Raw genomic sequence first — 21320 nt, 5'->3', positions numbered from 1 at the left:
ACATTTATCAGAGGAGAAAGGTATAACATAAGGAATTCTATTAATTTATTCTATGGTGTGAGATCTGCTCTCTTAGGGTTTAATAAAAAAATGAAACATTCTGGATATAAACAAATCACTGACCTCCAGTCAATCCAAGTTTCCTTAGACCAGTGGGACCACAGACTCTAAGAGATTTTAATAAGGGCTATATACCTTCTTTCCAGAAAAAAAAAATGCACATACACAATTCTACATAGAGTTCTGGGGAGGACTTAAGAATTCCCTGAAACTAATCCACTGACCCAGAATAAGAATTTCTGCTTGAGACAAATTCTAATCTAAAATCTTACTTCTAAAACAAAACATTTGTTTTTAAGGGAGCAAGAGAAAAAGGGTATTTATTCAGCCTTATTGCCAGTGTTGACTGAAGAGTGTAGTTGCTTAATTTCTAGGGTGTGTCTGGCTTGTTATACATGGTGTAGGCTCAAGCTGCAGTTTTACGTGGTGTAGACTCAAGTTTTCAGACCAGCAGCAACTGGCATCAAATGGAAGCTTTTTAGAAGTACAGACTCGAGTCCCTCCTCAGATCTCCTAAATCAGAATCTGCATTTCAACAAGATCTCCAGAAGATTGACGGGCATGTTAAAGTTGGAGAAGAATTGATGTAAGTTATAGAGGGCAAGCAACCAATGTTAAGACTCGGATCTAAAAGATTTGGTTTTTACTTTAAAATATAAATTAAAAAAGGTACAGGGACCAAACCAGCTCCCCAGACCTGTTGGTATACCTGCTGTGATGCTGCTCGATTTTAAGATTAAAGGAAATCATAAGCACAACTTTATACTGCTTTACGGTTACATGAAAGTTATGACAGTAAAGCATGCTAGAAGTGAATTTCCTAACCTGTCATCAGGTATTTGGAATCAGCACTTACCTAATTGTGCCTCTTTTGCCATCTGTGTCTCATGGATAATATTTCTTAAGATTTGCTCCTCTTGAATCAGCTTATGTTTTTCCAGGATTTCCTGTTGTCTCAGGTAGTGGTCATGTTGCTTTTGATATTCTTTCAACTCATTCAGTGTTCGCTGGAGGGATCTTAACATTTTTAACACCAGAAAAATTACAGAGGTTTAAAATTGTGAATTTTAAATCCACTTGCATGCATAGATTTTCTGGATCTCAGTAATAAATTGCTGGTTTTTTTTTTTTCCCTTTTAACATACGATCAGTGTAGCACAAAGTCCAAGATGATGAGGGTAAATAAATGCTATTGTTTTATTAAAACTTGGGGGGAAAAATGGATGCAAAATTATCCCTTTAATAATTACCTCGACATTAAGTAAGTGGTGTGTTGAACTTTTCAGGTGCCAAAAAAGATGCATAACAACATGCTATAAACTTTTACATATTTAACAATTCTGTTTCCCTCCACAAAGTTTGTGTTAGTTCCACTGACTGTCAAAGGCCTTTCTAGAATCCTCCTTTGATTCTGCCTAAAGACAAGGTTAAGCGTAAGGGCCACTCTACCCTGTTCTTGCACTCTAGCTTCTTGGTTTAAAGATTTTGAGATAAATCAGAGACGTTACTTTAGGAAGGAATATTCTCTACCACCTGGTATCACATCAGCTGCCTGATTATTTTTAGTCACAAAAATCTTATTACCTATTATACTGCAACATATGGAGATTTAGGAGCTATACAGATTGTATTAGGGAGAACCAATTAGATTCTTAAGAGAATAATACTGGAAACTCAGCCAGGGAAAGTTCTAATCAGGTATAATAGGAGCCAGGTATAAACGAGCAAGCTGTCATTCTTTCCTTTTCACTATAATATGCTTGAAACAGACTGGAAAATAAGCAAATACAAAAGTTTAATGAGTTCCAAATCACCATTTAATTCTCTAATAATCAAAGTAGACTTAAAATATTAAGGCTAATTCAATATGAATTATGAGGTATGTGATGTTTCTTAACTGGCCCTATAATCTATGGAATCAAATAGCAGGAACCGAACCTGGGACTCTCTGGTCCGCAGGCTGACGCTCCAACCGCTGAGCCAAACTGGCCAGGGCTCAAATATTTTTATTAAGTATGCTGCAAGGACCAAGTGCAACAGAATTCCATTACTGTACAATTTACATAAATCTGATTAAAATGTGGGCCAAATAATGCCTCTAAGCCCTACTTAACTAACAGTACAATAGCCCAACCCTAGGAGTCAAAAGAGAGAAAGAACAACTATATCATGTACAAGTGATTTTATTTACAGTGCAGTCCATGGATATAAAAACGTAATCAATAGAATTACTGAGTATCCAGCAGTACCTCCAGCTGAATTCACAAAAGTAATTGATGATCAAATTGTAAAGTTCTAAATGACAGCATCTACTGTAAACATTCTTTAGTTCCTGGAATCCATTCTATTAAAGGGCTTCCTCTATACTACCACTGAATTGTGTTAAACCTGCTAGTTTTAGAGAAAAAGGACAGGACTAGCAGTAGTGAAAAGGGGTTTTTTCTTAATTCTAATGAACGAATTACCACTGATATCATCATCCACAGGTCTAACTTAAGGTTCTATGGTGCTAGTGTTTTAGGGTCCTTTTTTCTCCCAATTACCTATGTTGAGCTTCCAATTTCTGCTCAAGTTTTTGCTGACACAGGACAGCATGCTTCCTCTTTATAGCTTGCTCAAACCCAGGTTTGGCCTGCAAAGCATGGTCGTAACAGAGCACTGAGTGGTTATACTCCCCAAGCATCTGAAGAGACAGAAAGCAAACACACACACACAAGAAAAACATTAGCCGCAGCCTATTTGCAGTTGTCTAAATTCCCTAATAATTTATGAGATCACACCTATATATCACTCTACAATGAATATTATTTGGATCAGTGGCCAAATCTCTACAACATGAAAACATGCTACGGTATGGATTAATTGGGAAATATTGCTATCTTATGAGGTGTACGCTGCAGAAATTTAATATTCCTTTCAATTTAATTATTTCCTTTTTCGTCAAGAAGCTGAGACAATTATGATACATTATTGTGTTGAGGCTTTCCACATCCCAAATTCATTTCCATCCCCTTTCCCTTAATTGGACCAAAAAAGGAAATGAAAAAGGTATTTTTTTCATTGAAAAAAGAAAAGAAAACAGCAACTGAAAACAAAAAGATGTATTTACTGCATATATATTTCCCAAAGTGTAATAGCTGGTGAAGAAGTCACTGTCGTCCAGAGCTGCATGGACCACAACAGCAGCATCAGCAGAAAAGTGCGCTCTGTGCAGAACATTTGCCAAGTTGACCAGGGCAATGTCTTTATTATGCCTAAAAGAGGAGGAGAGAGTAATCAGATGTTAGGAAAGAAGCATGTGCTCCACTATTATGTATAATTACCCGACAACAGAAAATTACATTCAAAGTTACTGAGCTTAGGAACATAACTTTCAGTATACTTACAGATGGAGAAAAGAATTTAAGAAAATCATAATGTTTCATTTTTACATATTTGATGGTGCTTACTCAATCTGATAGCTATAAATTCTGCCACAAAAATAAGGTCTAAAAGACATTTTGTGATTTAAAAATTCATTTAAGTTTTATATTTGCTTTGAGAAAAATTTAATTTATGATAATTTCTCTAGTCAAGGTCCTTGCAATCAAGTCTCAAGTGAATCAGAGGGCATCTACATTATATAATTTTTCCCAAGTGGAAATCAGAAGTATATTATGCTATTATCACTTTGAAGTCTTTGAAATCTGTCATTTTTTTTATGATGGGACTAATTTCTTTGAACAGGAATGAAGGAGAGTGTAAGTATAACACAATGCTTCTTATTGTTTTCTTTTTTTTAAAAAAAAAATTGTCTTCTTATACATTGTTTTTTCAAGAGCCAAGTTATGCGGAAAACACAAGGTGCAGAAGGGGAGGAAACTTACCTGGAAGAGAAGTGAAGTGCTCGCATGGCACATTCCACTACCTGATATGGCTCATTCTTTATTCTCCAGTAAAATGAAGCCATGTTATACAGTACCCATGAGGAAGAGTTCTAGAAAGTAAACAAACGAAACCATCAAACACAGCTCAAAACAGTTTCTTCAAGTCAGAATGTTCAAATGAGCACCTTTACAATTTTCTCTTCTGAAATTTAAGATGAAGAGCAAGACTTATAGTGGTGATAAAGTATAAGACAAAGTACAAATAAACTACACCTGTCAAAAGAGCCTCCTGATCATCAGTTGTGCAAGTGCATTAGGTGTGATCTCCACAGAGAGACCATATAACTGCAGGCTATCATTCCAAGGGGAAAACAAAGCTGAAAAGCCCACTAAGTAGCCACAATTTATTGGGTCTTACTTATTTCAGGACTTAAATATAATTTTTTTTAAAAAATATTTTTTCTTTATTGATTTTAGAGAGAGAGAAAGAGAGAAGGAGAGAGAGATAGAAACAATGATGAGGGAGAACATCGATTGGCCGCCTCCTATATGCCTCTCACTGGGGATTTGGCCCACAACCTGGGCATATGCCCTGACTGGAAATTGAACTGGCAACTTCTTGGTGCATGGGTCGATGCTCAACCACTGAGCAACACTGGTTGGATTATTTCAGGGCTTTAGAAGTTAGGACCTAACCTACTTAGAGATGCCAGTTGATCTAACATAAAATTTCTGAAATTAACATATTTCAAAGTTTCCTATTTATTTAATATCTGAGTAAAGGTACATACGTAAGTAAATGACAGGCTTATGCTTTTGTGAAAGATCAATATTTGTCATTTTCTCTTGTATGTTCAGAATCTAATTCAAACCTTCACACTATAATACATTTATAATAAGTGTATTTTTTAGTTAAGTTAAAAAGGAGTTTGTTTTCGCCTGGCTGGTGTGGCTCAGTGGTTGAGTGTCAACCAATGCACCAAGAGTCTCTGGTTCAATTCCTGGTCAGGCCATATGCCCAGGTTGTGGGCCTGATTGCCAGCAGGGGGCACGCAGGAGGTGGCCAATTGATGTTCTCTCTCATCGGTGTTTCCATTTCTCTCCCCTCTCTTCCTTTCTCTCTAAAATCAATAAAGGAAAAAAAAAATTAAAACAAAAAGTTCATTTTTTATAAGGATCTCATAAAAAATCTAAACAAACAAAACAAACTAAGCAACAAGACACCATGGCCAAAAACCACGAATCGACAATTCAAAAATATAAAACAATGGCTAATTAGCAGGTGAAATGATGTTAAACTTAACAAAAAAATAGAAATTAAAAAGATACAAATTTCGCCAGTTGGTGTGGCTCAGTAGATTAAGCATGGTCCCATGGACTGAGAGGTCCCAGTTCAATTCCCCGTCAGGCACATGCCCAGGTTTTGGGCTTGATCCCCAGTAGAGGTATGCAGGAGGTAGCCGAAGGATATTTCTCTCTTACATTGATGTCTCTCTCTCTCCCTCCCTTCCTCTCTCTAAAAAAATAAAAAATAAATAGAGATACAATTTTCCTTTTACAAATTGGCAAAGATGAAAAAGAATGCCAATACTGGTTATACTGTATATTCACTTCAGATATTAACTGCAGAAATGTTAGGTTAGTACAATCTAGCATTTCTGGGGGACAATTTCACAACATGTATGTAAATAGCCTTAAAAACATGATAACCCTTTAACCCCCACAACTCCACTATTAAAAATTTATATTAGCCTGGACAGTATGGCTCAATGGTTGAATATCGACCCATGCACCAGGCAGTTACCAGTTCGATTCCTGGTCAGGGCACATGCCCAGGTTGTGGGCCTGGTCCCCAGAGGGGAGCAAGCAGGAGGCAGGTAATCGATGTTCTCTCTCATTGATGTTTCTATCCCTCTCTCTCTCTCCCTTCCTTTCTCTCTAAAATCAATAAAGGGGGAATAAATTTATATTATGAGAGTAGTTTAACTATACAAATGCATAAAAGTAAAAATCCTAAAGAATATAAGTTTTTAAATTATAATTTTTACTTTACCTTTTATAGATTTTTATTTATTTTTTATCCTCACTCGAGGACATTTTTTTCCATTTTTTGTTCAGATAGAGTGGGAGGAAGAGAGTGGAAGAGAGAGAGAGAGAGAGAGAGAGAGAGAGAGAGAGAAAGAGAAACATCGACATGAAAGGGACAGACACATCAAGTGGCTGCCACCCGCACGACCAACCAGGGCCGGGGACAAACTGCAACTGAGGTACGCGCCCTTAGCGGGAACCGAACCTAGGTCTCTCTGGACCGCAGGCCGACACTCTAACCGCTGAGCCAAACCAGCCAGGGCCCTTTTATAGATTTTTAAATATAAGAACAAATTCTTTTATTTTCAAAATAGTTATTTTTAAGACTAATACGAAGCATAATTCTATTAATCATCCTATATATTCTATCTTCAAGGAAAGTATATGATTTTTGAGTGATGTAATTAAAGATTTGAGCACTATATGTAGTTGGTTAAGGGCTACTGTATTCTTTCACAACTGACTTATAACTTGGGATTGAGTCTCCTTTTTTGATAGCCTTTGGAGAAAGTTTTCCTTCAAATAAAAACTTTTTCTTTTTTCTTTTCAGACTTTATATTGTAAACTGGAACAAAAAGATGAATTAAAAATTCTACATGAAATCAGGATAAGCAGAATACTTTACATATATTAGAAGAGAAAAATAAATCTTAAAAAACATCTTTCTATAAGATTTCTCATAAAATCTCCCCCAAATCTAGAAATGTTCAAATGTTACTATTAATTACTCCTTCCTCCTTTGGAACACTTTTCCCCCTTGGCTCTTAGGACCACATTCTTCTGGACATCCTTTTTGGTTCTTTTGTTGGTCCTTTCTCCCCTCTGCCTGACAGCGAAACATGGGAGGACCCAGGACTCAGAGTGGCTTCTTGTCAAACTTCACTGTCCTCCAGATGACCTTATCCAGTCCCGTGGCTATAAAAACTCCATAGTTAACAATTATTCTCTATCTATACTCCTAGCTTTGCCCTTCTCTAACATTCCAGACTCAGAGAGGTATATTTCATATTCAATATGGCCAAAATAAAACTCTATCACCTTCTCTTCTCTCACCCTAACCCTGCTTTTTTAAGTTGCTCAAGCCAAAAACTGAGAAGTTATCCTTGATTCGTTTTTCCCTCATTCCCAATATCTAATTCATTAGCTTCTAAACATTTCCTGAAATAGTGTAGTAAGTCCCTCCATTTCCAATAGTAACCATTCTAGTCCAAACCATCTTCATCTCTCTCTTGAACTACTGAAGGATAGTTTAAATCCTAGGCCAGCTTCCCCTCACTACTCATCGAGCTCTGGGGATGCAGTGTTTTACATTACCTTCAGAAAAACAAGATGAAGATGGTAACTTAGCAATAAAACTAATCATATATATATAATATACAATGTATTTGAGTAATCATATATGTAATATATAACGTATTTGAATAAACAGTATGTATACAAATATTGCATTTTACTTAACAACACAACAGTACTGCTTAGGGACTAGCTTATATTTTATGATACTCCTTGGGCATAGAGAAGAGCAAAAACTGTTTTCTAATCCCCACATGTTATTATCTGAATAATACATTTAAATTCTTGGGTCCTAGTGCATAATTCCCTATTTCATTTTTTTAAAGTAGATGTTCCCTTAAAAGAAAAATTACAAGAATATTTTATTGGTGGTGATTCTTTTTCTTGTTCAGAGAATAGTGATCATCTATATATTGTGTGTAGATACAGCAAAGACATTACATTTTCTTTCACACTCAAAATATATAATCAAATCTATAAGCTCAGTTGCTTATATTAGCACATAATTTTTTTTTTTGGTACATGCCCCTAGTGGGGACCGAACCTGGGACTCTCTGGTCTACACAGGCTGACGCTCCAACCGCTGAGCCAAATCGGCCAGGGCATCACATAATTTTTTTAAGATTTAGTTTAAAAAAATACTTTTAGCATTCCTTCCTGGTTAAGGAGACGGGATTACCAATATTTTTTCCTTAGCTTTGAACTATACAGTTTCTATTAATGTAACTGTAATTTAAAACCACTCTCTAGATAAAAACAAGCTACGCAGGTGTTTCCTGAGAGTAAAATATCTTCTGTTCACACAGAGTCTCCTAGCTCTTTAAGTCATTGATGACTTACCTTCTGTAGGCCTTCATGAATGAGGTGACCTATGTCATCTATATTCCTTCCTAATCGTTTAGATAAATATGTGAAGACTGGATCTTCTTTAGGTAGTAGAGGTGCAGAAAGATTAACTCTTTCTTGTACACCCTGAAGAAGAAAAAAATTGAAAAAGGAGATTATAAAAGACCATAATTCGGTATCGTATAACATCTATTTTGAAAGAATTTTAAGAAATACAAGATGTTTGTCAAATTATAAAGCTATTTGGAAGGAGAAAAGAAAGAAAAATAGTATTTATAAGCAAGAGACTAAATTTGTAAAAATGCACTGAGAAAAAAGTCCCACATCTGTCTACTTACTCGCAAGTGCTGGAAAGCGTGTATACTATATGGGAGCTCTAGAATTTTAGTGCAGTCAGGTTGCTCAGGGTCTGGAGGGACAGGAGATTCTGTGTCTATATAATCTTCAGGGCTAAAATCAAGAAGCAAGAAGCAATGAATGAAAGGTGAAGAAATGTCTAATTTTTCCTAAATTGAACCATATTCTCAAACCATCTCAACTTTATGGCCAATAGTATAATCAACAATCATAACTTTTTCAAATAGTGTTGCTATAGTCAAATATTTTGTGAGTTCAACTTAAAGGAGATAAATCAAGAGTAAGAGAGAAAACAGGTTGGTGACAGAATGTTAAGATCAGGGACTTTTTAAAAACTAATATAACATGCTAAATTCTTTCTAGAAACATTAAAACAATTTATGCTTCTGTTACCTTCTCTCCATATTTTTACCAATTACTGATTTTTAAATATTTTTTCAGTTTGTCATGTGAAAACTAAATGTTTTAATTTGTACTTACTTGATCATTACTGAGAAGTATGGTTTCTACATGCTTATTAGCCATTTGTGTTTATTTTGCTACAAATTGTTCTATTTTTATGCTGCGGTATTAAATATTTTTAATTGATTTGTAAGAATTATACACATAGTATGCATTCTGAACTTTCAAATTTCAATAAACTTATCTGTGATTGACTCTTATTGTCATTAGAGAAATAATTTATTGATTTGAGAAAAGTCTGTTCAAGAAAGCATAATTTGGTGGGGAGGGAAGAGAATCTCTTACCTTATGTCTTTGCTCTCCAAAGTTATGTATGTGCCATCATACAGATCCAGGTCCCCTAAGGGCACCTTGGCTTTGATGCAGTCTGGATCCTCTTTATTATGTCTTTGTTCCAGTCCTGTGTCTCTGTCCTCATTCTCTTCTATGTGAATTTTTTGAGCAACTAATTGCTTCTGTAGAGAAAAAAAATAACACATGATTTTTTTCTAATTTTTCAGTCCAGATACCATGTAAGAGAAAGGAGAATTTACTGTGCTAAAGTCTGAGAATCCTTCAAGCAGGAGGATAAGGATTCTGAATATCACCTCAGTTAATTTAATTGACATAAATAAGCTTCTCTAGACAGGTGAGAATAGCACTCAGATTTTGGGGCTATTTGTTGCCGATGCAAAAATTGACTAACGTTTTGCAATAAAATGTAGATCAGCTTAATTTAGCAATCATTAGTGAGAGTAAATATATTTCCAATATGTTTATGAGATTTTTTTTTTTTTTTTTTTTTTGGTACGTGCTCCTAGTGGGAACCGAACCTAGGACTCTGGTCTGCAGGCCAATGCTCAACCGCTAAGCCAAACTGGCCAGGAATGTGCCCTGACTGGAAAATGGGCAAATTGTTTAAATTTTTTCCCCAGACTCTTTTCATGAACAGAATGGCTCATCCAGTCCTCAAGCAGTGAGCCTGATTCTTTTCCTTTATCTTGCACGGAATATTGCCAGTCCTTTTTCCTCCTTAGAGCTGAATTCCCAGACACCATAGTGTTCCTGGCCTCGGAGACCAGCAGGTTTGTAGCTTCAGGCACTTTCCCAGCTTAGTGTGTCTGTTCCATTTCTGGTCTGTGGAGATGTTTACATTGCTTTTAGGCCTGGCTACATTTTGATTTCTAGTTTATATTTTATCTGTCATTGCTGTGTATATGAAGCAGAAGGGCTGTATTAAGTATAAACTCAATACATTACCTTAACCAAAAAGTAGTGGAGTTAACATTTCTCATTTGTATTTTCACTGACTTGGCAAATGGCATTTCATCTCGTATATACTCTAATTTAAGTCTCCTTCTCTTTATATTATGTCATACTGCCCCCGAAAAAATGGGATAGCATTAAACATATACTATGTGCCCACACATCTGAAAAGAAAAACCTATTTTCTGCACCACTTTTTTTTTTCTGCACAGTATCTTTTGAACATTGTGTTTAAATAAAAATAGATCAAACTTCCAAGCATGAGCCTGATAAATACACTTATTGTCTTATTCCTAATATTCATAAAAATTAACATTTGCAAATTTATACATGATAAAACTGGTAGAAACAAGGTGAAAGACTATTTAAAAAAATGATGAGTTGTTCTAAAAGTACTACTACCTATGCAGGACTGGTTAATATGTGCTAAAAGTTCCTCCTTAATTCACAGAAATTTAAAAATGTATATAATTATAACTATTCTGTTGATAGATACACTAGTTTGAATTTATATAAGTGAAATTAGGGATTTTTACACAACAAGAAAATGAATGGTTACCTGGTTTAACAAGTATTTCATCTATTAAGCCAAGAGATATGGTATTTTGCCTCTGGTTCGATCATAACTTGCTATGTGAAATCAGGCAATTCACTGTCTTTGGGTCTAATTTTTTTCTTGCCTCTAAAATGAGGATGATCTTCAAGGACAACAGTGTGGTGATTGTGGGGGGAAGGGGATGGTGGGTAGCGTGGAAGAGGTCATGAGGGGTTAAAAGGTGACGGAAAAAATATTAAAATAAAATAAAAAGAGGATGATCCTCACAATTCCTTCTAGCTCTTAAGACTCTGATTCGACTTTTATTATTCTGAATAATTTTCTAAATCTCACCTTGCAAACTGGTTTACTTTTCCTACAACTTATATTTCCCTTAAAATTTGAATTCAATTTAGACTGTAACTTTTAAGCACAGATTTTATGAGGAAAAATATCCCTTAGTTTTTCAAATAACCATTAGTTTACTGTTAAGAAAAATAAATTTATGGAAATCAATAACAGAAACAAGAAGGTCAGGCTTTATTAGTACTAATAAAATTTTCAAGGTAAAAGTGACAAATGCTTTTCACCTTAATCATAAAAACACAAAATAGCAAGACCCTAGTTTTTACTACTTGGAAATTTTAAAAAATTACTTTTTTTACAGGGTATTAAAACCATTCTTCCTTTTCATATTTTATCCAACCTCCCCTTCCAAGAATATCCCTAGAGATTATTCTTCACCATTCTTGTTGGAAAAACTTATACATGGAAACTTTGTTCAAGGATACAGTTAGTCAAGAATCAGGCATAAAACCCAGAGTAGGGTAGTCTGTTTCTCTCATTATTGCTCAAAAGTTACTCTAATTAGATGTTATTTTAAGAAACATAATCTAAAAGTAGTAAATGCCTATAAAAGTCAAAGAATCAGGCTTAAAAAATAAGTTTAATTTTTCTTTTTTTTATCCTCACCCGAGGACATTTTTCCATTTTTTGGTTCAGATACAGTGGGAGGGAGAGAGAGGAAGAGAGAGAGAGAGAAACATCGATGTGAAAGGGACACATCGAGTGGCTGCCACCTGCACGGCCAACCAGGGCCGGGGACAAACTGCAAACTACATGCCCTCAGCGGAAACCGAACCCGGGTCTTTCTGGACCACAGGCCTACGCTCTAACTGCTGAGCCAAACTGGCCAGGGTAAGTTTAATTTTTCTTTGAATACAATAGCTCCTGTGAAATCCAACAAGTTTCAACTGCATATCACTTGCTCAGCTGCCTCACCTCCAATTCTTTGAGGTAGTTAACTGTTGTTTCTTGTCTCATTAATATGACTAAGTCATGGGGATGCTTCAAGTTCATTGGTGAATCCACCTGCAAGCAAGCAAGCAATAAATAAAGTTCAGATTTCATTAACATTTTTTCGGATTAATAAAGTTTACTTTAATATGCTCAAAATTGTTGTTTAATTCCCATTATAATCAGTGTTAAGACACACAGTAAAACTCAAGGAGCATTTAAAAAGTGATCACAAAGAGAATGATTCTTGAATTCCAACTTGAAAGAACATGCTTTTGAAGTGAATATTCTGACCTGACTGGTTATATGAGAAATATTCAACAAGAGAAGTATTTGGCAATGAATGATAAATTCCTTAAAAGATATTTCACACCTGTAATAATAAAAAGGGATTGTCTTGTCGTGATTATCACATTCCATATCAGAACAGATTTGGAAGCAATAAAAGGAAAATACTAAAAGGACCAATTTTCGAAAACTATAGAAGCCATAAATGAAAGATAATATTAATAACCTTGAGATTTATTATTTACAACTCATGTTCTCTGGATCATAAACAAGCAACTATGTTGTTGGAGATGTAGGAAAAAATGAACTCCATATGCTGATAGCAGGCTTATAAATTTATTCTTGTTTGGAGGGTTATCTGACAAAATATATCAAAATGTTGTAAGTGTATATACCCTTTGACCTGGGAAATATAAACTCTGGGAAACTATCCTATAGTCATTCTTAAACAAGTAGGCAGATATATACAAGGATCACTATTAACACTTTTAGCTGAAAAAAACAAACAAACCAGAAACAATCTAAGTCCATCAATAAAGAAACAGGGAAATCCATTATCCAGTGGAATGGGATACAGAAAGCTAGATCTTCTGTCATGCAAAGATGTTCACAATGTATAGTTAACTAAAAACAATAAAGAATACTATGATTTTAAAAAGAAATTATATATGTATGTACATTTTTACAGATATAGATGTATACATGTTGGTGTATGCACAAAACTAAGTCAGTTTACAATGGTATCTTTTGGGAAGTGGGATAAAGAGCAGAGGTACACTTCACTTTATACACTTATATATTTTTTAATTGTTGGTAATGTACACATAACATTTACAATAAGGAAAAACAATTCTCTCTCTCTCTCTCTCTCTCACACACACACACCCCTTTTGAAATTCAGAAAAATCTAAGACACTGGTCTTGGTACCTAATGGATAAAATGAAGTTTCTGCTATCTCATAGTGTCAAATTGTCAAATTATATAGAGCAGCCCTTCAGGAAGTTCCACTTCTGGGAAAAAAAACAACTACCTTTTTGTAACCTCTAAGAAATTGACATCAGCTCAACTAAGTAATTTTAGAGCTAAATTTTCATGTGCAGAAGATAACCTTGCTTAGACCTTGGTGAATATGAGAGCCTATTAAAATTATTTTAAAAAAGGGAATAGGAGCAACATAAAATAAAGTTGGCTATACACTATAACAACTAGACAACGTTGAGTGACTACAGATAAAACTACCTACCTTTGCTCATTCCACCATCTCGGAGATGCCAGAGGACAAAGAGAAGCTGATCACGAGTAACTTCCACTCATACTTTCATTGCAATGATCTGAACTACATAATTACTATTACCTACTTATATAATTATCATCTCCCATGGTCTTGCTTTTAAGATGAAATCCCTTCACTGCTCCCAGATCTTCCCACAATAGTGGAATTATATATAGTTTACATTAAAACTGGCTTCTGAATTTAAAAGGCACTAAAAATATAATGATCAAGGCCTATACATGGCCACCTGAACTATAAATCTCTATCGAACAATCAAACCTTCAAAAGGCCTATAAGCAAAATGCTAGGTTTATCTCAATAAGAGGTGGAAAACTTTGGTTCTTTTCAATTGTGGTTGAACATACTACCAACAGGCATATGTGGGGTGGAATAGGGAAAGCTACTATAATAAATTGAATATGGACCAATTTAAACTGAAATACCATCAATCTTTCTTATACTATGATACATTATTTGTGATATATTATAGCACACCAAACTTTTTACAAGAGAAAATGTAAAAGCTACAGTCAGTGGCCAGAGTACAAAAGAGCTATATACATAGGAAGCCAAAGAACGGCTGCTTACTTTGCAACTTTATCCATTTCTCAAGAGGTGGCTATTTAGTACATGATTTTATATAAATAATTTTCAATGAGGATTTTTAGAAAAAAATTAGGGGAGGGGGAATGAAAGTGGGAGTATGACATTCCCATTCTAAAATACCTAACAAGTCTGATTACCTGATATTTGGAGAACTGTAAAAGGAATGAAAGAATGAGACAAACGAAGGCTTACATAAGAGAGATATTTAAAGTATAATCTTAGTTTTAGATTAAAATGATAGGAGAAAACCAGGGCTATATCACATTTGAATAGCATGGGTTTGGCCAACATTCAAATATGAGGAAATAATTTTCATTTCCTTGAAGCTTTGAGCTCAACAAAGACACAGCAGTAGAGGAGGTATAAAGTGATTTGCAGAACAAAGGAAGGGAGTCCACTGACAGCTGTTTCTCTTTTTACATGGCAGCAAATGGCATGGATCTTCACCAGATCAGGGTTGGCAGCAAATGATTTATAGCCTGACATATATTTTTATTGAGGTATCTTCAACTTCTTAAATTGTAAGAAAATAATTATCCTTGGCAAATGTCTAGCAGTTTGAATTTCTCTCCTTTCAAACAGCCCCCCTCCTTAGAAGATTGCAAATACCATGCCATCCACTCAACCAATAAAGGTTTATTAACTCAATGAACCAGGCCCACTATGAGTCAATATTTGGAACCTATATACTCCTATTTTATACACATTGTGAAAGGAAATTGTAATATGCCTTCAAAATCTTTAGCATTTAGAAGAGGTGGCTGTATGCCCAGGAGCAAAGAGTGACAGAAATTAAAAAAAAGTGATAGAGGATGATTTGGCTTTGGGTAGTTGGCATGCAATACAATATATAGATCATGTATCATTGAAACATACACTTGAAATCTGTATAATCTTATTAACCAATGTCACTCCAATTCATTTAATTTTAAAAAAGACTATAATGCATACACAAGATCTCAAAGTGCTTTATGGCTTTTGCACAGCAACGAACAATCCTATAAACTTCTATTATTGCACAGCACAATAAATAATGCTTGTAATGACCGGAATCATTAAGAAAAAGTGGAATTATTTTCCATTTCTTCTACTTAAGCAGGTGAAGCGGTATGAAATATATTTTAGAGCAGAATTTAAACTGCAGGGAAAAACTGGTCAAGTATTTGGAAATTTGCTCTATGGAATTCTATTATCCAAAATTATTAATTCTCTAAGAATTCCCGGTAAACACAGTTTCACTGTTACTGTAGCAATTTATTTTAATAAAAAAAATATGACAAACCATGTAAGGTAATTCAATTTTATTTATTTTATTTTCTCTTTTTTACTGAATTTATTGGGTACACATTAGTTAATAAAATTATATAGGTTTCAGGTGTACAATTCTGTAATACATCATCTGTACATTGCATTGTGTGTTCCACCTCCCCAAGTAAGGCAATTCAATTTTATAAGTACATATATCCAATTATATATAACAGCAATAAATATCTTACTTATATCAAGTTCATTTTCATGTATTTCTAACCAAGATAGCATTTGTATCTACTTCTCTAATCCAAAGTCCGATCTCTGTGAATTCCGTAAATTCAATAACAGTGGGTGGAAATATCGCTATATTAGAGTAACTACTTCACTGCCAAATTAGATAAAAGGTGAACATTTTAAACTGAAAATAACCTACCTAAGGGTATAAATATATTTGAGTTGTATAAAAGCAAGTTTTAGTCACTCACTTTCCACTGGTCCTTTATGACAGACAACTGAACATTTCTATTATAACATTTATTCCATCCCTCATATGCAACTTATTCTTCACATAAGATGAACATTTTTTATCTACTATTTTTTAAAAATGGTATTCAAATGAGTACACATGAAATAACATTAATGGGGAACCCACTCTTCCCAATAGCAGTTTGAATTTGATGAATGAAATCTTGTATTATGCCACACTCATTAAAAAAAAAATCTCCCCTTAAATAGAAACTAGGGATGGAATACTTAAGTCTTTTATTCAGAATTTTAGATTATTTAAATACTGACACAATAAGATGGAAAACATAAATAAAAATCTCCAAAGCAACCAAGATTTCACCTCTACCTTAATCCCACTCAATAGGCATTTACAGTTTATGCCATCCAGTATCTGAAATTCCCTTGAGACAAAAACAGCTGCCTAGTTTGGCTGGAAGCATCCTTCTGCACATGGGAAGACCTGCTCAATAGTTATTTCTGAGATGGGGCATTACTTAACTGAGTGGACAGCTGGTACTAAGAGGGCTAAGAGGTACTAAGAATCCAGAACATTTGTTTGAGCTTTTGCGGATAATCCAACTTTTATTCACAGGGGGCCTGAGAATGGGGTTTAAAGCAGAAAAATGAAGACAGAGAAAAACCTATCCTGGTCACACTGCTTGAGCCCTTGATCAAACTGTATCTGCAGCACCTAGAATTTGTCCAAACACTCCAATGAAAGTTTTCAATATAGGAAGTCTTTGATGCTATTTCTTAAGGCCTTCTTCCTAATTTTCTTTAGGCCCTCTGCCTGGAGTATCTTCTTATCCTTCTGGCTCTTTTAAGAGCCTTAGTGCCTTTGCACATGCTAATTCCTCTACTTGGAAATCATTTCTATCCCTCCCTTTTGGGGGAAGGCCAAATGACTTGGTTGGAATGACATTTCTATTGTGAGGTCATTCTTCTGTTGAGCTCCCTTATTACTTAATACTTACTTCCTTAATAGCATTTATTACATTGTTTAATTATTAAATGTCTGTCTCCCCCAAAAAATGTTTTTATTTTTTATTCCTCTTTCAATAAGTACTTAATATGCTTTCAGGTACATGTTAGGCACTTAATACATAGTTAATTGTCTGATGAAGCTGTCTGATATCACATTTGTTAGATACTCCATCTCCTAAGGCAGAGATTTTCAACCTTTTCATTTCATGGCACACATAAACTAATTACTAAAATTCTGTGGCACACCGTATAGCTATAGTTGTTTTGCCTGTTGTCAGTGGTCCTGACAAAATAGTCAGGTATTGCCTATGTTAAAAATTCTTGTGATACAGTGATTGAAATCCCTGTCCTAAGGCATTATCATTCCCTGATGATTATCTGGAAAGGAGGTAAAGTGGCTAAGCCACCAGGAATCAGGAAAATATAAATCCTTGACAGGTGTATGACTAGCTGCAAGACCTTAAACATATCACCTTCCCTTCCTGGGTTTACATTTCCTCAACTATAAACTGAAGGGACTCAACCTACTGATTTCTAAAGTTCCTTACAATGGTCAAAGTCTACCTCTATAAGAAATTTAAATTATTATAAACATATCACATTTTTACCAGTTTACTCTACACCACTGAAGTAATATGATATTCAAATGAATGAAATTATCATTCTTTCAATTTGCCCAGATAAACTGTACTTGCTCTAAGTAGGGACGATTTCCAAAGGTGCAGTTAAAAGCTTCTTTTAAACTGTCAATTTGTCCTATAAACCAATGCTACAATTAGCAGTGGCTATTTATTTTTATTTTTTTATCGTCACCTGAGGACATTTCTGCATTTATCTTCAGATAGAGCGGGAGGGAAAGAGGGAGGAAGAGAGAGAGAGAGAGAAATATCCACGTGAGAGAGACACATTGAGTGGTTTCCACCCACACGACCCCAACTGGGGCAGGGACAAACTGCAACCGAGGTATGTGCCCTTAGCAGGAACCGAACCTGAACTCTGGTCCACAGGCCAAAACTCTAACCGCTGAGCAAAACTGGCCAAGGCGTGGTTATTTATTTCTTAAACAGTTAAGTTGCTCATTGTACTTTAGGCAAAGTTAGCCCTCTCTGTTTTTATGTCATTTAATTCTAACAAAGTTTAACTTTAAAAATAAGTTATTTTCTTTTTTTATTAAAAAATTTTTTTTTTTCTATATTGATTTTAGAAAGAGAGGGAGGAATGAAGAGGGAGAGAGAGATGGAAACATCAATGAGAGAGAACATAGACTGGCCGCCTCCTGTATGCCCCTCACTGGGGACTGGGCCCACAACCTGGGCATGTGCCTCAACTGGGAATTGAACTGGCGACCTCTTGATGCATGGGTTGACACTCAACCACTGAGCCACACCGGCTGGGCCTTATTTTCTGATTGTAGCTAAATATATCTTATAAGAAACTAACACATTATAGACAATACAAAGAAATTTAAATTACTTGAAATTTCACCTTCGAAGATATCTTCTGCTACACACACACACACACACACACACACGTCAGAATAATTCTTTGCATGTATACACGTTTGTCAGCGGTGCTGGGGATCAGCAAGACCAGGTTCTTGTCTCCAGAGTAAAGATTTCAACACGAGAGATGGGAATTGCAGCAAGCAGCAAAGCTTTTTATTCAAGTGAAAGTACATCCAAGGGACACTTGGATGGGCAACTCCAGCAAAGAAGTTCGAGACTCCCAGTAAGTCTTGGTCCTGGTTTTTGTCTTATTCTTGCCCTTCACATGCTTTTTTCTTATCACCTTACACCATTCCTCCTTTAGCTGGTGGGCTCCCTATATTTCCTGGGTCTGCTTAGCTGGTGGGCTTCTTAGAATTTTGTGCCCCTGCAGGTGTCTTTTAAGATTTTGTCCTTTTGGTGCTGGGAGTCATTTTTATTGCATTTCTTTTCCCTGTATTTGTCTAACTTTGATGGTTGTTTTAGTTTTTTATTCTCCCTTTCCCTTGTTTATTTAAGCATGGTTTGTCCTTTCTCTGACCTGCTCATATCTACCTACCTACTCTAACACATATAGCTAGATATCTAGATAAGTATTTTTACAAAAATGGAATCATAATATATTTACTATATTGTATCCTTCCCTTCTCAACTCTTCTCTAAATTTTATCAGACTTCTTTCCCAGTAGATCTACTTCATCATATTTAGTGGTTAATATTGTATCTATATACCCAGATTCCTCCTCCTTAAAATATGGGTTTTTAGTTATTCTCTTTTTAACAATATTGTGATTAATCTCCTCACACTTAAATTTTTTGGATAGCTGTGTAATTATTTCTTTCCCAGAAAGAGAAATGCTAGGTTACAGGGACAGCATGGTAAAATTTATGCTTTTTGCTAGCTTTTCTCCAGAATAGTTGAATCAATTTAAATTCCCAATAACAGTCATTGAATTTCTACACACTCTTAGGAACACAGGAGTATAAATATATTTTAATCTCTTTGTTGGCAGTATGTACTTCTTCTTTTGTGTACTTATGAAAAAATCTTTCTCACTGCCTCTCATTAAAGCCATCTGGCATTTCCTACATCATATTTCATGAATGTGGTTTCTAGCTGATGGACTCCGGGTGATTCTGGAAAGAGTGAAATGCTCAGTCTCTCTGACTCCACTTGTCCAGGCCTGCTCCCCTGGCCTTCCGGCTGGCAGCTCCTGTTTTAGACATGTCATCATTACAGAAATTCTGCTTGGGGTTTGACTTTTCACAAAAAATGGCCCCTCCCATTTTCCCTTCCCCTGGCTTAAAAGAAGCCTGAACCTTGCACTTTCTTAAAATGGATTTGAGGAACTATTAGGCCCCCATCTTCTTGGTTGGTGACTTCTTAGTCAATAAACCCTTCCTTACTCCAAACTCTGATGTTTTGAGTTTTGGCATTTTGAAACTTCAAGCATAGGGGCTTTGGAAGGTAACAATTATTTTCTTCTTGTGTTTTCTGACTTTTTTCCAGGAAACATCTTTTATTTAATATATTAAGTGTATCTTTTTTCTTCTTCCTTTTTAATCCTCACCCGAAGATATTTTTTCCATTTATCTTCACACAGAGTGGGAGGGCAAAAGAGAGAGAGAGAGAGAAACATCGATGCGAGAGAGACACATTGACTGGTTGCCTCCTGCATAACCACAAACAGAAACCGCAACTGAGGTACGTACCCTTGACCAGACCCACACTCTTTGATCTGTGGGCCGATGCCCTAACTGCTGGGCCAAACCAGCCAGGCCTCTTTGTTTTTTTTTTCAAAGTGCTATCTATGGGTCATCTTATTGAAAGGAAGCTTCAGAGTGCTAGCAATATATGTATTTTTTAAAAAAGAACTGTCATGACAAGTGTAAGCTTAGGTTTGAGGAATGATTTTGTAGCTTTTTCTTATGTATTCATAGAGAAAAAGTTCCTCTTACAGATGTGGGGCCAGGCAAAACATCTCAAAAAGGCAACATCTATTGCCTTGGCCGGATTTGCTCAGTGGTCAGAGCGCTGGTCCATGGACCAATGAACCACGGGTTTGATTCTGGCCAAGGGCACGTATCTCGGTTGCGGTTCATCCAGGCCCTGGTCAGGGTCGTGCAGGAGGCAGCCAGTCAATGTGTCTCTCTCACATCGATGTATCTCTCTCTCTCTCTCTCTTTCTCTCTTTTCCCTTTCTCCCACTCTGTCTGAAGATAAACAGAAAAATATCCTTGGGTGAGGATAATAATAATAATAAAAGGCAACATCTATCATATTTCTTGTTCCTTACCTCCCTCCCCTCAGATTTTTACCCTGATCTTAAATCTAGCTCACTACTATTTTCAAATGATCTCCCAAGGCACCCTCACCTTTGTGACCCCCATCAGGCTAAAACAGGGACAAGGAAGATGAGTTTTAGAGGGATGGGATGAGGGAGACAGAACAGTCTGCCCCACTTTGCATGCAACTCTCTTCAGGATTCAAGCCCAGCCATCACCGACTGGCACTGTCTTCCAGGTCCTGGGAAATGCAGGTTCACAAAATACCAGCCTGGCCTCAGCTCTTGAGAGGGATGCACATGGGTTCCTGCCTATAAATGCCAAAACTTTAATATTAATATAAACAGATCTTTGATTAGAAATATTTAATTGTATAAGATCAACAAAACTATTAGTATGAACTGTTGGATTTTGGAAATATTTTTATTAAAGATTACTTTTTTCCTCTTAGAATACTTGTCCAATATTTTAATGAGAAATTAAAAGCCAATCTCAATTTTTTAGGATTCCGAGTTACCAAAACTAAAAATAGCCCTGGCTCAGCGGTAGAGCGTGGGCCCTCAGACCAATGAGCCCCGGGTTCAATTCCAGC

The 21320-nt window shown here is 35.7% G+C and overlaps 1 protein-coding gene across 2 annotated transcripts in view; it reads right to left on the bottom strand.

Annotated features, from left to right (window-relative positions):
• TTC17 (tetratricopeptide repeat domain 17) overlaps positions 1 to 21320 on the bottom strand; it is a 97408-nt gene that overhangs the window by 62937 nt on the left and 13151 nt on the right. For both annotated transcript variants that reach the window (XM_036258010.1, XM_036258011.1), the window contains exons 2-9: positions 12034 to 12123; positions 9258 to 9427; positions 8492 to 8603; positions 8148 to 8279; positions 3927 to 4036; positions 3170 to 3314; positions 2604 to 2743; positions 917 to 1077 (exon numbers count right to left, since the gene is read on the bottom strand). In XM_036258010.1, the coding sequence (XP_036113903.1) occupies positions 917 to 1077; positions 2604 to 2743; positions 3170 to 3314; positions 3927 to 4036; positions 8148 to 8279; positions 8492 to 8603; positions 9258 to 9427; positions 12034 to 12123 (1060 nt within the window). The remainder of the gene's footprint in view (positions 1 to 916; positions 1078 to 2603; positions 2744 to 3169; positions 3315 to 3926; positions 4037 to 8147; positions 8280 to 8491; positions 8604 to 9257; positions 9428 to 12033; positions 12124 to 21320) is intronic.

Source organism: Molossus molossus, unplaced genomic scaffold (genome assembly GCF_014108415.1).
Source record: "Molossus molossus isolate mMolMol1 unplaced genomic scaffold, mMolMol1.p scaffold_m16_p_13, whole genome shotgun sequence".
In the NCBI taxonomy this organism is placed as follows: Eukaryota; Metazoa; Chordata; class Mammalia; order Chiroptera; family Molossidae; genus Molossus; species Molossus molossus.
Note: the sequence above shows the minus strand (reverse complement) of the source record. Positions and strands in the feature narration are given on the sequence as shown.